Consider the following 17,064-nt stretch of genomic DNA (forward strand, 5'->3'; position numbering starts at 1 on the left):
TTATGACTATTTCCATGTCACTGCATTCCCTGCCTCATGTAGTGGCAATCACTGGGTAGGAAAAAGAAATATCAAAAGGACTCAGCATAGCAACCAATCAAAGTGGCAGCAGGCATGAGAGGGGTGGGAGGAAGCCCAGCAGACACCTGGCTGTGCTTGTCTACCTTAAGCCATCTAAAAGCTCAGAGAATGACAAATTACATATCCATGCTGGGCCTGGCAGAAGTGCTCGCTATGGAAAGGCAGCACAGCCTAGAGCCAATCAGGAGAGATAAAAATGCACATTAATTTTAAAAGGCATTACTCTCATCCCTCAATTCAGTTGCCTCTACCATCTCCTAAAGGCAAACCAAAGTCAAGTGCAGCTGGCTTATGTGGACTCTCAGAATTCAGGCAGCAAGCAAGCTGTACCAAGGATAGGTCCTGATACAGACACGGGCAAGGAACCACTTACCTTAAATCTGTCAACAGCAACCGATGCTTCAGACAGGGACTTCACTGAGAATGGTGTTACTTTTAAAGCAAAAGTCATGGAATTGAAGACAGTCACCACTGTGAAGGCCTTAAAATACAAAAAAGATGTGAGAGCAAGCCTCGAAAGGTCACACAGTAGACAAGGCGGCACCATTCTCCTTTCAGGTGGAGGGAAGGCTGTAACTATCAAACGTTAGTCACACTAAAGCAATTTGTTTTATGTGGAGGTACATTCGTGTGTGTCACAGAGCATGTATGAGGTCTGAGAACAACTTAAAGGAGCTGGCTCTCTCCTGCCCCAGGTTTGTTCCAATAAATGGACTCAGGTCAGTGGGCTTAGTGGCAAGTGCCTATGTCAGCCTCATGGTCTCCATCACAGTTTAAAGTTTGAATTTTAAATTATATGTGTGTGCGTGTATATGTGTGTATGTGGGAGAGGGAGGGAGGGAGAGAGGGAGGGGGGGGGCAGGCAGTAAATACACATGAATGTGGTGTCCTCAGAGCCCAGAGGTGTCAGGTCTCCTGGGACTGGAGTTGCCAATGGTTGCAGCACCCACTATGGGTACTAGAAACTGAACCATAGTCCTCTGCAAGGGCAATATGTACTCTTAACCTCTGGGTCATTTCTCCAGCCCACACTTTTATCTTAAAGGTAGGGTGTTTTTTTTTTTTTTTTTTTTTTTTGAATGAGACTTTCACCTAAAATTCTTCATAAACATGAAACACAGGTTCATCTGTATTTACAAAATTAAACCCAAACCCAGGCTGACTGAAAATAAGCCACATTATTCCTGTATAAGGAATAGCTTCATAATCTTCCACTTCTCAACTTAGTGATATGAATGAAGGAAATAGCTAATTCTTGGTAGCAGTCCCAAATGAAGTAACAAAAGATGTGCACGAGCTCTGCATAGAACGTTTCTAACTGTTCCTCACCTGTGCGGCTGTCAGATCGAAGCCCAGGGTCATGTGAACGGAGAACGTCACCACACTGGCGATCACTACGACAATAGGGGCCACTCCAACAGTGATGCTCTGAAAGTACCCCGCTTTCTCCAATATCCGACGCTCTTCCTCTCGAATTTCTATTAAAAAGCAACCCATCCTCAAATCAAACCAAAGCACCCTTTGGGATACTGTTACTTCACTACCAAATAAGAATAAGGTTTCAACTACAAATACCTCTTTTGTATTTTGGTTTTTTGTTTTGTTTGTTTGTTAAGACAGGCTCTTGCTACGTAGCCTAGGCTTATCCCGAAACGGAGATTTTCCTTCTCCAGCCTTCCATGTTGCTAGGATACAGACAGGTATTTAAATGATACTTTAGTACCAAAGATGAAAAAAAATCCATTCAGTGGACTGTCAACTCTGTTTCTGTCCGTGGTAGGCTAGACCTAGGGCCTCACATGTACAGGGTAAGCACTGCACAGCCCCCACCTAGGACTATCAATTCATCATTACAACTGAGGTGTGAATGGACCGAGTCACGAGAAGAAATCTGAAAGAAGGCAACTACAACACTAGCACTCTGGTCCCCTGCCTTCTGGCAGGTGTAAGTCTACTGGGTTTCAATGAAGAGAACACTCCACTTGCATCTACACCTGGCAGCTTTCTTTGTGGATCTGGTTAGTGCTGGGAATTATTTATTCTGGGAATGCTCAACCACCTTACAAGATGGAGAGTCCAGATAAGCTCCTGACAATTTAATCAGAGAAAACAAACCAGCTGCCTCGATATTAACAAAATACTTTTTATTCTACTTTAAATTTTATTAATGTTTACAACATCTATAGTCAGTCACTATGTCACTGAGTCCATTAACAGCACATATATACTTTTTACTGAAATTAAGGTTAGACATATTCTTCTTTTTTAAGCTTCTCCTTCTTAAATGCCACTGTTTTTAAGGCCCAGCTTTCCTCTTCTTGTTCAGAAGTGTTTAAATGCCAGTGTGACGTTAGTCACCCTGACAGGCTTGTGCTGCAAATGTGCTTCACATGCTTATGCCTGCACTGAACTTACAATGTGAATGGAACCAGCACTGAGACACTGTAATTACATCAATCACTTACAAGATGACAAAGGGAGCCCCTGGCAAGTAACAGAGGCAGGTGCTGAGTCCAGGCATCCCTTTGGGGTCACATGACAGCCTCTGGCACCTGTTATACAACCACAAAATAGAAGGGCTCTTGGCAATCATCTGATGAGCCTTCTGCAACTGCTTCTTAGCCAGGCCAAACACCACAGATAAAAGGAGGATTTGCATATATTATAATAGCTAGATTTGTCCATACTAGTCTAGCTAGCAATGGCATCTGGGGCAAAATCAGTTAAACATAAAAGATTCTATATGAAGATATTGGACTTCAGAAGTCTAGTTTCTAATGTGCTTAAGAAGCAAAGTACATGAATGAACAGACCCGAAGAATCCAAAAACCCTCTACCACGTATACAAGGAAAATCTTTAAACTCACTTTGAACACACTGAGAAAACGCTTTGACCCAGGCATACATTTTAATAAATTTAATGTAGGTGAGAACTTCATTCATCTTCTGGACACGGTCATCTGTGGCAGCTACACACTTTCTCCTGAAATATGCAGTTAGCCGTGACACGAACATCTGGAAGGAAAAGCAAAGCCCTATCAGAGTGAAGCACCTCTGGATCCGTCTCGCAACAGTCTCAGGCAATGGGCATTTAGCCCTGTTCCTGGGACAAACCTGATTTCACATGGCTGTGCTGCTGTTTAACTAAAGGGACCTTTGGAGTTAGAAAATATTTAATTCTCATCTCTTTGTAGGGCGATGAAAGAGATTACTGGTCAGTCAGATCTCACAGACACTGGCGCCACCATGGAATCAGGCCAGTCACATCAGCACCAGTAGTTCCAGTGTTACCTCAGGGTAGGTTCACCTAGAGCCTTCTGCTCCACCCAGACTCACTCTGCCTTCACACAGCTCCTGTCTTTTATGCAAATGACCGCTTACTTCCTCCCAAGCCAAAGTTCTGCCCAGGTGAACTGAACACTACCTAGCATCAGACTTTTCCAACTATTTTGTTTGAGAAGACATCGAATCCTCTTTCTACAACCCAGTACTTTATCTGTCCCCTATAAAGAAGCTACCATGATACGGCCAAAAGGCTCACTCACCATTGTTGGATAAAAGAGGATAAAAACAGCTGATCCCAGGAAGCCCGTTGGTCCTAGAATTATTACATTATAAATCATGCCCAAGATGGCAACAACAGGTCCTCCGGCCAGCAAGCTGCCTACAGCGGCTGCCTCAAACATCCTTTGCCCATCATTAGAGCAGATATTGATGAGCTGTAAGATATAATAAATAGTGAGGGAGCCTGGAGGACACAGGTCACTATACCCAGAAGAAAGATCAGGACAGAGCAGGGCCCAAGGAAACGAGGAACTCAGGCTGAGAGCTTGCTCTGGGTTGCTCTGGGTTGCTGTGAAGCACAGAGGTTCTGAACTCACCTCCCCCAGGGACTTTTCTTTAATGTTCTTTAACTTTAGGATCTTCTTAAATGCCATGGTCAAGATAGCCCCCCGCAACCGGACACCAGTTCGATAATTCAATGCCCAAGTCAGTGCAAGTGACCAGGAGCGTACAACTTCTGTCAGGAGGAGGCCTAATACTAACAGCAAGCTGTACTGCAGGTTAGACTCTGTTGCCTGGGTATACTCCAAGAGGTGCTTCACCACGAAGGCCTACAGGGAGAAACACACCCCACAGTCAACGTCGCCCACGGTAACCGCACACAATGCCACAGTGTTATGTTAGGTTAGAAAGAGCAGGTGCTCCACCGCACAGTGATCAGTGTGCAAGCAAAACAAATTGTGTTGTTGGACCAAATAGTACCGGCAACGTGCCCACAGGTGAAGGACAGAGGGATCATTTGCTTTTCTCCTGAAGGGTGCCCTCATGACCATTACTCTTTCTAATGTAACATAAACCTGTCCACGAGCTGCAATTCATTCTAAACACATGGTAATCCAAAGGTATATATCAATCTTATTCAGTGTCTTCACACATGGCTACATCTCTTTACATGAAACCAAGACCTTTCTCTGTCCCCTTTCACACGTGCTTATTTGATAAAAAGGAACAGTGTACCTACAGTTGTACGGAAGAGTGGGAAGTGCAAAACATCCCTGAAAACAAACACGGGTAGTTTAATAGGACAGAAGAAAGCAAACAATGCAAGCTATCAAACTCCAAAGTCCAAACATCCCTCCCTCTGGCCCTCCCCACACCCACTCCCTCTCAAAAACAAAAACATGTTACCTCAGGTAGCGTATGTCTAACACCACCTGCAGGGAGGGAAGACAGCCAGCCCCCAGAAACCACGAGAGTCACCTCCAGCTCTGAGGTCCTGCAACGCTGGAGCACACGCTCACTCAGGCACATTCAGCAACAGCAGTAAATACCAGAAAGTGGGAAGCAGTGTACTTTTATTGAGAATGAAATATATATGTATATATATATTTAAAGACACCATCTTCAAAGAGCATCTCACAGACACTGGACATTAGCACAGGCATCAGGAACATTCGGTGTGAACATACAGAGTCATACAGGGATAGCCATCACACAGATGGACCGGCCTCCCACTTGTAACCATACACAGTAGAGAAAATACATGGCAGAGCTGTATCTGCTTCCAGAGTCTGAGGTACAGTACATCAGGACGGCAGCTTTTGCTGACATAGGAATCCTGAAGCTGCAATGAAGTCGATTCTCTAGCAATAAAGACCTTGCTGCTAAAGAAAGAAGATTAAAAAAAAAAAAAAAAAAACTAAAAATTCCCTTTAAAATTGCTGAAAACTGCAAGTGCTGTTGGCATGCTAAGCTGCGAGGAAACACTCTGCTCCCAACAGGCTGTAAGATCCCAGGCCTGCTGGGCAGGATGCTGCCATCCTTCCGAGTCTTTTCGAGTCCTGGTAGCTAAAATTGATGTTGGCAAAAATCAAACCATAACAAAAGAAAGACAAACCAGTGCCCACCTTAAAGGAAAAAAAAAAAATTAAACCCAGGCACCCATCTACCCTGGTTCCTATAGCAAGGAATCCTGTCTGCAGCTGTAAGACACTAAATGTCATACAACAGAGCAGATGTACCAGCCTGAAGTGCCGAACACTGAACTCCAGAAGCCAGATTTCTGGGATAATTAGTCTCTTTCAGTTTTTCCAAAAGTAATTTAATACCAAATTGTCTGCTAGGTCCTAGGAGGTCTCCTAGGGTCATGTCAAGCCCCAGTAAATAACCTGATCAAATAGGGGATTTCAGATTCTGAGAACTACTGTAATCCACCTTTACCCTCCCACAGAATTTTTAGAACCTATGTTTGGTCCTCACTGCATAGATTAACTAGCAAGAAGATTGGCTTCTTTTCCAGTATGCATCCAAAATGTAGAACTGGGTCATGAGGCCAAAGCCTCTCCTCCTGTGGTGACACAACTCAGTAGGATGGCCTGTGGTGAAGCATTTCCCACACACGGCAGCAGTGTGGAGCAGTCTCTGAGGGCAGCAGCTGTTGTTTGGACTCCTTGCTTCCTATACCTTAGGGTACCCTCTTTGCAGCACTGGATAAGCAATCAGCCCCTCCCAGAGAGAAAAGGGAAGGTGAAAGACATAGTTGTGTTTACACTATGCAAAACTTTCCAAGGGGAAAAGATGAAAGAGGTAACAAATGTCCAACACAGGGCTTTAAAAAGCAATGGCATTTCAAATGAGCTTGCATGGGAGAAAGTAAAACAGTTTTTCACAAAAAATCCAAACAAATTCAGTTTTTTTTTTTAAAGTCATAAGTTTATCATTTATGTCTAAGCTAATTGGAGGAAACTGGAGACTGTCAGCATAGCTGTCTTGCTGAGGAAGGCATTCCCAGTGAATAAACATTACCTTACCTGAGCTCTTGGCGAGAGATTCTGCCCAGCTTGACTCTCTCATTCTGACCGCAGAATACAGCCATCCTGAAAATTCTAAAGAACAGCTTCTGTCACTGGTCCCACTACAGAGATACTCCCCCCAAGTCCAGATCCTGACAGCATCGAGCAAGCTGTGGCTGGAGATAGGCTGGAGTGTGGGAACTTACCTATCTCAAGGCTTCCCAATGCCCTTTCCCCACAAGGCCTGGAACAGAGTTAGCACTCACTGAGAGATGGCACTGCAGAAGGCAGCCTTCTCTAGCAAGTCTAGGGTGGGTGCTAACTCTTCAGACACAGGTCCTAGGTCAGGCCTGGACTTCTAAAACTAACTTAGTCTAAGAAGGCCTCGAAAGCATTTCTATATATGTGGTGATTTGGTGCTGCATTTTGAGTAAGGCTGTACCCTTATAAATGCTGGCACTGTGCTAGAACTTAATTGGTCCTGAGGCATCCAAGATAGAGTTGGCTGTCAGACTGTTCCGAGGTCAGCATCAGCTGACCAAGTTTTAAAAAACAATGCACATAAACACAACCTGACTGTTTTATTTGTTCTGTGTATGACCACCAGGGCTCAATGAGACCTAATGGGATGTCCCATGTATGGAGTATACAATTTAGGGTAAAATTTTGGTAAGAACAAGCCAATCTAAAAATCATGCCCAATTTTTAAAATGTACAAAATCTAATATTGGATTTTCTCAGAAGGACTCGTCATTTCTTTTTTTAAAACCAATTTCTCCAATTTCTAGTCAGGAAAGAATTTATCGGAATTAGGGTTCCAAAAAAGATGTTTGCTTACAATGTTAGTCTACATTGTTTACACTTGCACATCTGTTTAACAAGAAGAGATAGCTCTCTCAGTCCTGTTGACTTTCTGGGGTTCTTCCCACATGGCAACAGGGGCAATGTGCCACGTGCTCCTGCTACGTACGGAAAGGCACCCAGCTCTCCATGGGCATCTAGAAGCATTCTCTAGAAGTAAGCATCCCGGTTGCTGCATCAGAATTGAAAGATTAAGAACTTAACAGATGCTCAAAGGAATGACCTTCAAGACACCAAAGTGAGCATGCATTTTGCAATTACTTTTTGTGGAGTAAAAACTTTATCCCTGCAATCCAGAACTTTTTTTTTTTAAGAAAGGGGGAAATAAAGAGTTAAGAAAGCCCATTATAAAACTATTGAGAAGTTCTGTACTACCCAGATGAAAGAACTGTGTGACGAGTCGGAGCGGCCGCCAGCTCTGTAGTGATACAATGACAGAAGCTCTTCTTGGGGGATGCTAGCTCTATGGAACATGTGCCATTTTGGCTAATAACATTTCAGTTACATAGTCCCTTTTATTTAAAACTTATATAAAAGTGTTAGTTGGTCAATTAAGAAATCTAATACCAAAACATTTTTTTTAAAAAGATCATACATTTAAAAGAAGAAAAACAAAATTAAAAAACAAAAACCTCCAAAGTGTAAATTAGTTTCACCTGGTCACCATGCATCTCAGACACATACTTACCCACCATGAACCTCCAGCTTACCCACACACGGAAAACGCACAGTCTAAACAGTACTACCGCTCCGATGCCTCAAGGCAAATATGTAGAGAGTAAATTCAATCATAATCTCAAGTGTCAGGCAGCACAGAAATGCAAGAAAGGATGCCCCAAAAACTCCTGCCCAAAGCTCCCTTAGCTACCACACTTCATCCACACAGGCTTGGGAGAGACCACAGTGGCCGCCCCAAATCTGCCACAGTTAACGTTATACAGAAAACTTGAAACAGACTCTCAAAAACCCTGGTAGGTTCCTAGCTTTGGGGATCACTTGTTATAGAGTCAGTAAACATAGCAGCTATGCCTCTGCCAAGACATGGCTGTCCTCAGACTGTTGCTTCATGGCAGCCCTTCATCAACAAGCAGGTGCTGTATGGAACCAGGACCAGTTCAGATTCCTGTAGCCTCGGGAAAACAAGTCAGCAGTTTCTTCCTCTGCCTGCAGCTCTTTGTTCTTAACAGTCTATCTGACAACCACCATTCACTCCCAAATCCGCTGGCCCTATCACTAGCCCTAGAAGTCTCTAAGGCTGCTAAATAGCTCAAAAATAACCATTACCTCTGCAACAGAAAAACAAGGTTAGAGCTGGCCGCGGCCAGGCCTGAAGATGTTCAGAAAGGATAGTCAGAACTTACTGGTCCACTGAAGCCAGCCAACTGTGTGATCATCAGGCACACGATGGACAGGATGAGCCTGGTGCGGCAAAAGATCCACACAACCTTTCGCAGGGAGGCAGCGTCTGGCCCAACTTCATTCAGCTCTTCTTGCCACAGTCTCTCTAGTCTTAACAAGGGCACATGTCCTATGTTACACATCTCATCTCCCCAGGGAAAGGACACACCCTAGCCCCCTTCCCGCCGTCGCAGGCTCTGCTGCTGTATACACAAATCTCTCCTGTAAAGTCATGCATGTAGCCTACGTCTAGTACAGAAACATTCCCTTCTTGGCCTATGTGTATTTACTCCCAAAATAGAGTGTTTATAATACAAGACACAAGAAGAGCAGGACCCTTTACTTCTGTTCCTCAAAGGTCTCTCCCTGAATAAAGTTTGCAGATAAAAACTTCCTTTTGCAAGGGCACCAACCCTTTCTGAAGGATCCTGTGATAAAATGCAAAGCTACAAACTAGACTTTAATCAAACAATCAGCTACCACCAAAAATGTACTCTTGTCACAAGGCAGCAACAAAATCTCCCTGGAGGCTCAGAAAGTTCTAGAAGTGGGACTGAGAGAGAGAGAGAGAGAGAAAGCCCTTGGTTAAAACACAATTAGAGGGAGATAGAGATCAGGCAAAGGGAAGAGAGTCCACAGGTTGCCCACCCTCAGCTGAGGGTCTTAATGGACATGGAGCTTTAAACTCCACACTGCTCGCCCACCCAATAGCTCAGGCCTAGCATCCAGAATATAGGGTAGAGCAGAGACGCCTACCTTCTGCAGTTCACATCACAAGACTCATACTTGGACAAAGGCCACACGTCCTCCATTAACAGCTCCCCCTTCTTGTGAACCACTTGGGCCAGAGGAGAAAGCCATGAAAAGGTCATGTAGGAGAAAAGTCCAGCATTGTCCACTGGGTGCTGGTGCCTAGAGGAGAAATCCAACCACAAGGTGTCAATACACACACAGAGGCTGAGCATACATGAAGAACAGTTCTTGACAAATGCTGGTCCTCCCCAGCTGTCCTCGCCTTAGCCCAAGATTTCAAAACTGCTTTTAGTGCTTTGCAGATGAAACATGAGCCAGCAGCGCCTTACTTGGTAGTGGTCCGGAAGGGCTTCAGGGCACTTAAACCATGGTGGTACTTCCCCTTAGTATGCTCCTCGTCCAGAATTTGAAGATGAGAATGTGCAGAAATATCCAGGGAAAGACCCTCAACTCGGGCTGCTGTTTCTAGGGCATCTTGACATTCCAACTGTGGTGGGGAGAACAGTTAAGGAAAATTAATATATAGAGAAGAGGGACAAATCCAGCTGACCTCAACTCAAAATACACCCAACAGCAAACCACTCCATCAGCACTGGAAAACCCTAGGACATAGGGTTAGACACGAAATCTGCATGTTAAGAACCCATTAAAGAACACTCAACTGCGCACACATACACAAAGATTTTTTAGGTTTGTAGGATGGAGTGGAAAATATAGCCCCCCTAACTGTTCCACTGCCTCCATCTCTTCCTATGTTAGATCTCCCGTAAGATGGCACAAGTGTTACTACAGGCCAGTGCTGACATAGTAACTGAAATTTACGTTGCACTAAGTTCATCCTTTGTGTTATACATTCAAAATATAAATTTTTTTATAACTGAAATCTTTTATCATGGGCTAGGGATGTAGTCCGATGGCAGAGTGTGGGCTAGGAATGTAGTCCAATGGCAGAGTGCTTCCCTAGAATACATGAGACCCTGGGTTTGATCCCTAACATGGGAGCAAGAGGGAACAGGAGCACAGAAGGCCCTGAAAATTCCCTGGTACCACACACAAAGATAAATGATTTTTAAAAATCAAATATTTGATCGTCTTTTTCCTGAGAATCATATACTGAAAGTCAATCCTTTCACCAATAAATGAAAATTACTAGTTTTCTATTATAAAATTTCAAAGTCAGTTCCAACTAACCATGAGAACCAGGATGTCCTGTCTCCCTCTCTCATCAGCAACAGGAGAGCACAACATGAGTGTTTAGCAGGTTGGCCATCTAAGGATGGATGGCCATCCATCCATTCTCAGTTCTAAATATATAGTCCCTGTGATGGTTCATCTTGGTTGTCAAGTTGACTGTATTTGGAATCAACCCAAGCACCTGGCAAGTCAGTCTTGATTGAATCATTTGAAGTGGGAGACCCACCTTAAAGCCGGGTCATCTGAGGTAAGAAGACCCACCCTGAACTGGGCCACACTTTCTGATGGAAGCCCACAGAAAACCACACAGAGGAAGGAAGCTTTTGCTTTTCTGCCTGCTTGCCCTCACTCTCACTGTGAGTTCATTATCCTGTTGCCAAGGCATTCCCTTCTCTGATATCAGAACATACTTCTACGGTAGACTGAAGATCAGCTAAGACGTCCAGCCTCATGGACTGAACTCCTGGATTCTTGGCCCTTCCATTGACAGATATTGCTGGACAGAAACACACACACACACACACACAAACGCTCACACACTCTTGTTTTGTTTTGTTTTTCGAGACAGGGTTTCTCTGTATAGCCCTGGCTGTCCTGGACTCACTCTGTAGACCAGGCTGGCCTCGAACTCAGAAATCCACCTGTCTCTACCTCCCAAGTGCTGGGATTAAAGGCGTGTGCCACCACCGCCCAGCGCCGCTCACACACTCTATCAGTTCTGTTCCTTTACAGACACCTGACTGATACAGCCACACATACCAACTGTCCAGCTTATCTGTGCTAGCTGACTGTACTAACAAAAGCCTGCTTTAGTCAAGGTGGGACTTAGGGCAGGGACACATCTGTTCTCACTTACTCCACTGGGCAGGGTTTATGCTTTCCTTTGGTTTCCTTCTTTCCTTTCTCTCTCACACTGTCACAAATATTCCTAGTAATTTTGAGACGGTGACAAAGCAGTGCAGAACTTGGCATGCCATGCTCCTCACAAAAGTCTCGAGTTGTATATGCCACCTCTTTTCAAAAAAAAAAAAAAAAAAAAAAACCAGAGGCAACTCAAATACTAGAACTGAAAATGTTCTATGCATAGGAACAAGTTGGAAGCTTTGGCTGATCAAATCTAATAATACCTTTAATTCATGGACTAATTCTCTTCAGATAGCAAAATGTCCAGCATCAGAAAACTGTACCGTTCTGGGAAACACATTCACTTCCTTTCAATGAAAAAATAGACTGAATTTCAAGAATAGCACAAAATGGCAAATGAGTCAACGGGGTCTTCCATGAGGTCTTCATAAACAATTTAGTGGGTAGAGTCCAAAAAACACCAAACAATGGAAAAAGGAGTGTTAGACACAGGTGTGTGGTATCAGTGCATATAACCACAGGGACGAAAAAAGAAAAAACACAAAAGGCTGTCAGACTGAGAAAGGAGAAGGGTACTCTAAGACTCCAAGCAGCCTGGGCTGTGCACAGCAGTCACACACCAGTCTTACTTGCACAGACATAGCTGAAGAGACAAGACATTAGAATAACACTTCCCAGACACATGGAATGCTATCACATGGGCTGTATGTTGCCATAGAGCAAACCTAAACACAATTAAAGATGGACATCATACAGTGTGTGCAGCCACACTGCAATTTAGAGTTCCAAACAAAGACTCCAAGAAAAACCCCACTTGTTCAGAAGTTACACATTTCCAAATAACAAATTAAGTAAAACATTATCAGATGGAAAATAGGAAACATTTTGACCTAAATGATAAGAATTTGCAATACATCCAAATACACTGACCACTGCTAAAGCAGAGTTAAGTCTGAAACTATGATCACTATATAAAAAACCTGTTCAAGGCAGGGGCTGATTTCTGCAAAGGACCAAGAACAAATATTTCAGACTTTGTGGACCAAGAGACAAAATGAAGGACATTCATGTAGGTATTTTTATTGTAAAAGAAAGCAAATTTCTAAAAATATTTACTAGCAAAATTCAGGTTGTGATAACAGTTTTCTTTCCTTCTGTTGTTTTCTTGCAATATTTTTTCTTTTTTTTCTTTCTTGCATTTTTGTCTTGTGTATCCCAATTTGGCCCTGAAACCTCTGTGTAACTGAAAATGACTTGAACATCCTCCTGCCTCTACCTCCCAAGTGCTGGGATTACAAGAGTGCATCACTGTGCCTGGGTTATAAGGTGCTGTGGATTGACCCCAAAGTACAGACATATACAAACACAGACATGTACAAACACAGGTTGGGTAGTACAATATCTCTAACCTTTTCAGAACTGTTCAAACTGTTCTAGTTGTTGTTGTTGCTGCTGTTGTTGTTTCTGAGACAGTATTTTTCTTTGTAGCCTTGGCTGTCCTGGACATCATGACCAAGGCAACTTAGAAAAAAAGCATTTAATTGAGAGTTTGCTGAGAGTTTCAGAGGGTGAATCCATGCGCAGGATTCATGAATCCGTGCATGCAGGAAGACATGGTGCTAGGGAGTAACTTCGAGCTCACATCCTGATGAACAGATAGGAAGCAGAGATACAGTGGGAAGCTGGGCCTGGTACGGTCTTTTGAAACCTCAAAGCCCACTCCTAGTTAGGGCACCTTTCTTAGGGTTTCTATTGTTGAGAAGACATATTATCACCATGGCTACTCTTATGAAAGAAGACATTTTAATTGGGACTGGCTTACTGTTTTAGATGTTTAGTCCATTATTGTCAGGACAGGAATCATGGCAGCATGCAGGTTGACAGGAAGAGCTTGAGGGTTCTGTATGTCAATCTGCAGGACGCATGAAGAAAGCCCCTCTGCCTGGCAAGAGCATCTGAAACCTCAAAGCCCATGCACAGTGACACACTCGCTCCAACAAGGCTGCAACACCTCATAATAAATCACTCCCTAGGAGCCGACGGAGGCCACTTTCATTCAAACCACCCCACACCTCTTCTAATAAGACCATACTTTCTATTCAGGACAGTGTTGGCGCATGCCTTTAATCCCAGCACTTGGGAGGCAGAGGCAGGCGGATTTCTGAGTTCCAGGCCAGCCTGGTCTACAGAGTGAGTTGTGAGTTCCAGGACAGCCAGGGCTTTACAGAGAAACCCTGTCTCAGAAAAAAAAAAAAAAAAAAAAAAATCACATCCCAGCCCTTTGGCTAGGATTAAATGTAAAATGCCTACTGACAGGTTTTTTTTCCAAACCTATTACTAGAAAACCAAAGGACCCAACAATTTAGTAAATAAATAAATAAAACTGATGGGATGGGTTTTGTTTCTTTGATCATATTGAGTGATGCTCCATGTCTTCCAGTGTTATGCTATTTTCTTTACAGGCAGCTGCCAAACTCAAAAGAACTTTGGGTGAGAGTCGGCAGGTAAGACCATCTGCTGAGGGGTTGTCTAACACCACAGTGGCATCAGCTGCATCACAAGAAGGCGAGGGTTTTAGAACATGGACTCCCTAAAATCTTGCCCTGACAAAGGCAAGCCATCATAAACTGGATTATCCTGTGTAATAATAGTATGTAATAATGTAATAATTATGACCCTATGTCATAAAAAACCAGGGAGTCCTAGAGTTAAGGAATGCAAACGATTTTATCTGAAAATTAAAATTTGCTGTTGTTGCTCCACGTCTGATACTCTTTCACAAACAGTTTCCAAAGGTCAGCCCTGTTGGGTTACTATGCACTGCCCATGTCACGGAAGGAGAGTGTGATGGAAGGTCACACGGTCCTGCTCACACAGCACCTGGGAGCTTCAGGGATAGACCTCGTCCAAACAAGAGCACCAGAGACTTAGATTCTGGCAAGAGCTTTAGAATGCTAACATTAAAAAGAAAAAAAAAGAAAGGAAGGAAGGAAGAAGGGAAAGAGGGAGGGAAGAAGGGAGGGAGGGAGGGAGGGAGGGAGGGAGGGAGGGAGGGAGGGAGGAAGGAAGGAAGGAAGGAAGGAAGGAAGGAAGGAAGGAAGGAAGGACAGACAACAACAAAACACTTAGAGAAAAGGGTTTCTTTACGATAATAAAACCATTTTCTCTTATGGACCAAAAGGATTTCTCTTATAACTGGAGGCCACAGTAACGTGCAGAGACTTTGAACATGGGTTTTAGATGTGGCCCGAATGCTCACCCTGCCACCAGCCTTTAGCCTGTTGCTGGCCACACAGCAAGCTTCAGTACTCACATTTACTTGTGTGTTAACATATTACACCATGCGGAAAGAGATTAAGGTTACATAAGTGCTTAGCAGACATTTAATACGCAGGATCTACATTACCTTTCGAACAAGGGCAGCCCCTCGGCCATTCCCTCCTTCCTTGGGCTATCTGGCCTTCAGTCCCCCACTAAGTACCCTTGCATCTATACCACTGCATGTATAGCACAGGGTCCTGCCAGTAAGAGTGCCTGGGGGCGTTTGTATACAGACACCTGTTACTGACAAGTCAAAGGTGCCTCACAGGCAGCACAGGCAAGCATCTAAGGCATCTGACAAACCACTGAATAGGTGTTTACCCATTCCACTTGTACGTGGAGTCTCTTAATACTTTGCTTTTGATTAACATTGTGCTGGCTAGCTTTTATGTCAACTTGGCACAGGATACAGTCATTTTGGCAGGGGAACTTCAAAGAGAAAATGCTTCCACCAAACTGTCCTGTGGGTAAACCTCTGGAGCATTTTCTTGACTGATGAGGTATGTGGGTAGACTTAGCCCCAGCAGGAGGTGCTACCCCTGGGCTGGGATGGGGAAGCCAGCTGAGCAAGCAGCAGCAAGGCCTGGCTCCAGCTCTGCTTCTAGGCTCCTGCGGAGTTCCTGCCCTGACTTCCTTGGATGACAAACCACAAGTGTGGTTCTCCCCTTTTCTCCCCAAATTAATTCTGGTCATGGTAGGTTGTTTTGTTTTGTTTGTTTGTTGTTGTTTGTTTTGCTTTTGTGTTTGTTTTATCACAGCAATAGAAGCCCTAAGAAAATAGTGTAATAAACAATTATTCATTTTGCTCTTTGATTATATAGAATATACTCCACCAGTAGGACTGCAAGACTAGAGTGAAGACCCTAACAACTACACAGCTACTCAGTTTGCCACATTTAACTTCATTACTATTTAGAACACGTACCTACCATTATTGCAGAAGAAGACTCTATTGGCTGTGAATTCTCTACACTCTAAGGTTGAATGGATTGAAACAGAAATGAACCAAGAGGAAAACTTTAAGATATTCGAGCAATATGTGCTTATCCACGAGAGCATAAACAACAGAGCAGGGTAGTGTGAGCATTGGTGAGCACTGCAGAGACAGCCAATACCCAACTGAGGATCCAGTAAGAGCCCTGGCTTCACACAGTTCAGCAACACATTTGGAGTTAGCCTAAAGGGTTGCGTTAAAATGATTAAGTAAATGGAAGAAAACTAAATAGTAGCTTTAGCTGAACGGGAGATAGTTTCCACTTACCTTCAAAAGTCAAAAACGTATCAAAGGTAAGATGGATGGGTTTAGCTATAAAAAGAAAAACTTATTAAATTAAAACTAGCACTAAAGGAGGGAATGAAGTTAAATGGAGAAGAAGATAGCTAATGTATTTATGTTGGTAGACTTTTTTTGAAAAAAAAAAAATGTACTTTAATCTATTCATTGCGTGGGTTCTTAATTAAGGGCCTACTACCTACAAATAGTACTCTAAGGGATAAGAATATAAGAAAGTAGAAACAGACACACTGTCACCATCAAGAAACATAAACCGAATTTTAAGATACAACTACCTACTTTAATAAAAACAGAGAGAAACCCAATACCAAAAGGGGGAGTTTAAACAAGAGCACAATGTGAGAGCCCCTAACTGAGTCTCGGTCACTGGAGGAATACAGACTGATGGGCAATCCGCACTGCACAGGCCACCCCAACAAAAACTCTTTATGCCACAATGTCAGCTAACAGTTAGCATCTTCTGGATGACATGTCTCTACAATTTCATTGTATAGAGGAACATTTACAAAGAGGGGAAAATCATTTAAACCCAACAGCTTCTAGAACTCGAATGCAAAAATAATGGTTAAATTACAGCACACCATCACTGCAGCTCAGTGCTGTCAAGCCTCGACCTGTTCATGCAATCTGAAATTCTCACCATCTTTAGAATCAAGGTAACATTTACACTGGAAATGTTTCAAATGTTCAAGACCCACATGTGGCTAGTGGCTACATAACTGGGTAATGCAAACAGTTCTCAAGTGAGGGTGGTTTTGTTTTGTTTTCCAGAGCATATATGAAGACATGTGCAGCTGTCACCAGTACAGAGTGCTGCTAGCTGTTCTAGGCAGAGGTAGGGATGCTGATGGGCATTCTGCACTGCACAAGGCCACCCCAACAAAAACTCTTTATGCCACAATGTCAGTAGCACTGAGGTAAGCATAGACTGCTAAACAGCTAAGGCAGTACACAGTACACACTCATCTAAAGGAAGCGGGTTTATGAGGCCTTTTATATGTT

General features: G+C 43.5%; 1 protein-coding gene across 7 annotated transcripts in view; it reads right to left on the bottom strand.

The window, feature by feature from the left end:
- The window catches only part of Abcc5 (ATP binding cassette subfamily C member 5), a 122,987-nt gene that overhangs the window by 92,214 nt on the left and 13,709 nt on the right, over positions 1 to 17,064 (bottom strand). For 4 of the 7 annotated variants that reach the window (XR_013113464.1, XM_034515745.2, XM_034515746.2 and 1 more), the window contains exons 3-10: positions 9,719 to 9,876; positions 9,393 to 9,548; positions 8,600 to 8,747; positions 3,963 to 4,196; positions 3,627 to 3,800; positions 2,949 to 3,096; positions 1,411 to 1,559; positions 455 to 562 (exon numbers count right to left, since the gene is read on the bottom strand). Coding sequence is in view for 5 of the 7 variants with exons in the window: in XM_034515745.2 (XP_034371636.1) it covers positions 455 to 562; positions 1,411 to 1,559; positions 2,949 to 3,096; positions 3,627 to 3,800; positions 3,963 to 4,196; positions 8,600 to 8,747; positions 9,393 to 9,548; positions 9,719 to 9,876 (1,275 nt within the window). In the remaining 2 variants the exon portion in view is untranslated. Of the gene's footprint in view, positions 1 to 454; positions 563 to 1,410; positions 1,560 to 2,948; positions 3,097 to 3,626; positions 3,801 to 3,962; positions 4,197 to 5,116; positions 5,250 to 5,685; positions 6,471 to 8,599; positions 8,748 to 9,392; positions 9,549 to 9,718; positions 9,877 to 17,064 lie in introns of those variants that run through there. The other 3 variants (XM_034515750.2, XM_034515748.2, XM_034515747.2) reach the window with 3 other exon arrangements.

Source organism: Arvicanthis niloticus, chromosome 12 (genome assembly GCF_011762505.2).
Source record: "Arvicanthis niloticus isolate mArvNil1 chromosome 12, mArvNil1.pat.X, whole genome shotgun sequence".
Lineage (NCBI taxonomy): Eukaryota > Metazoa > Chordata > Mammalia > Rodentia > Muridae > Arvicanthis > Arvicanthis niloticus.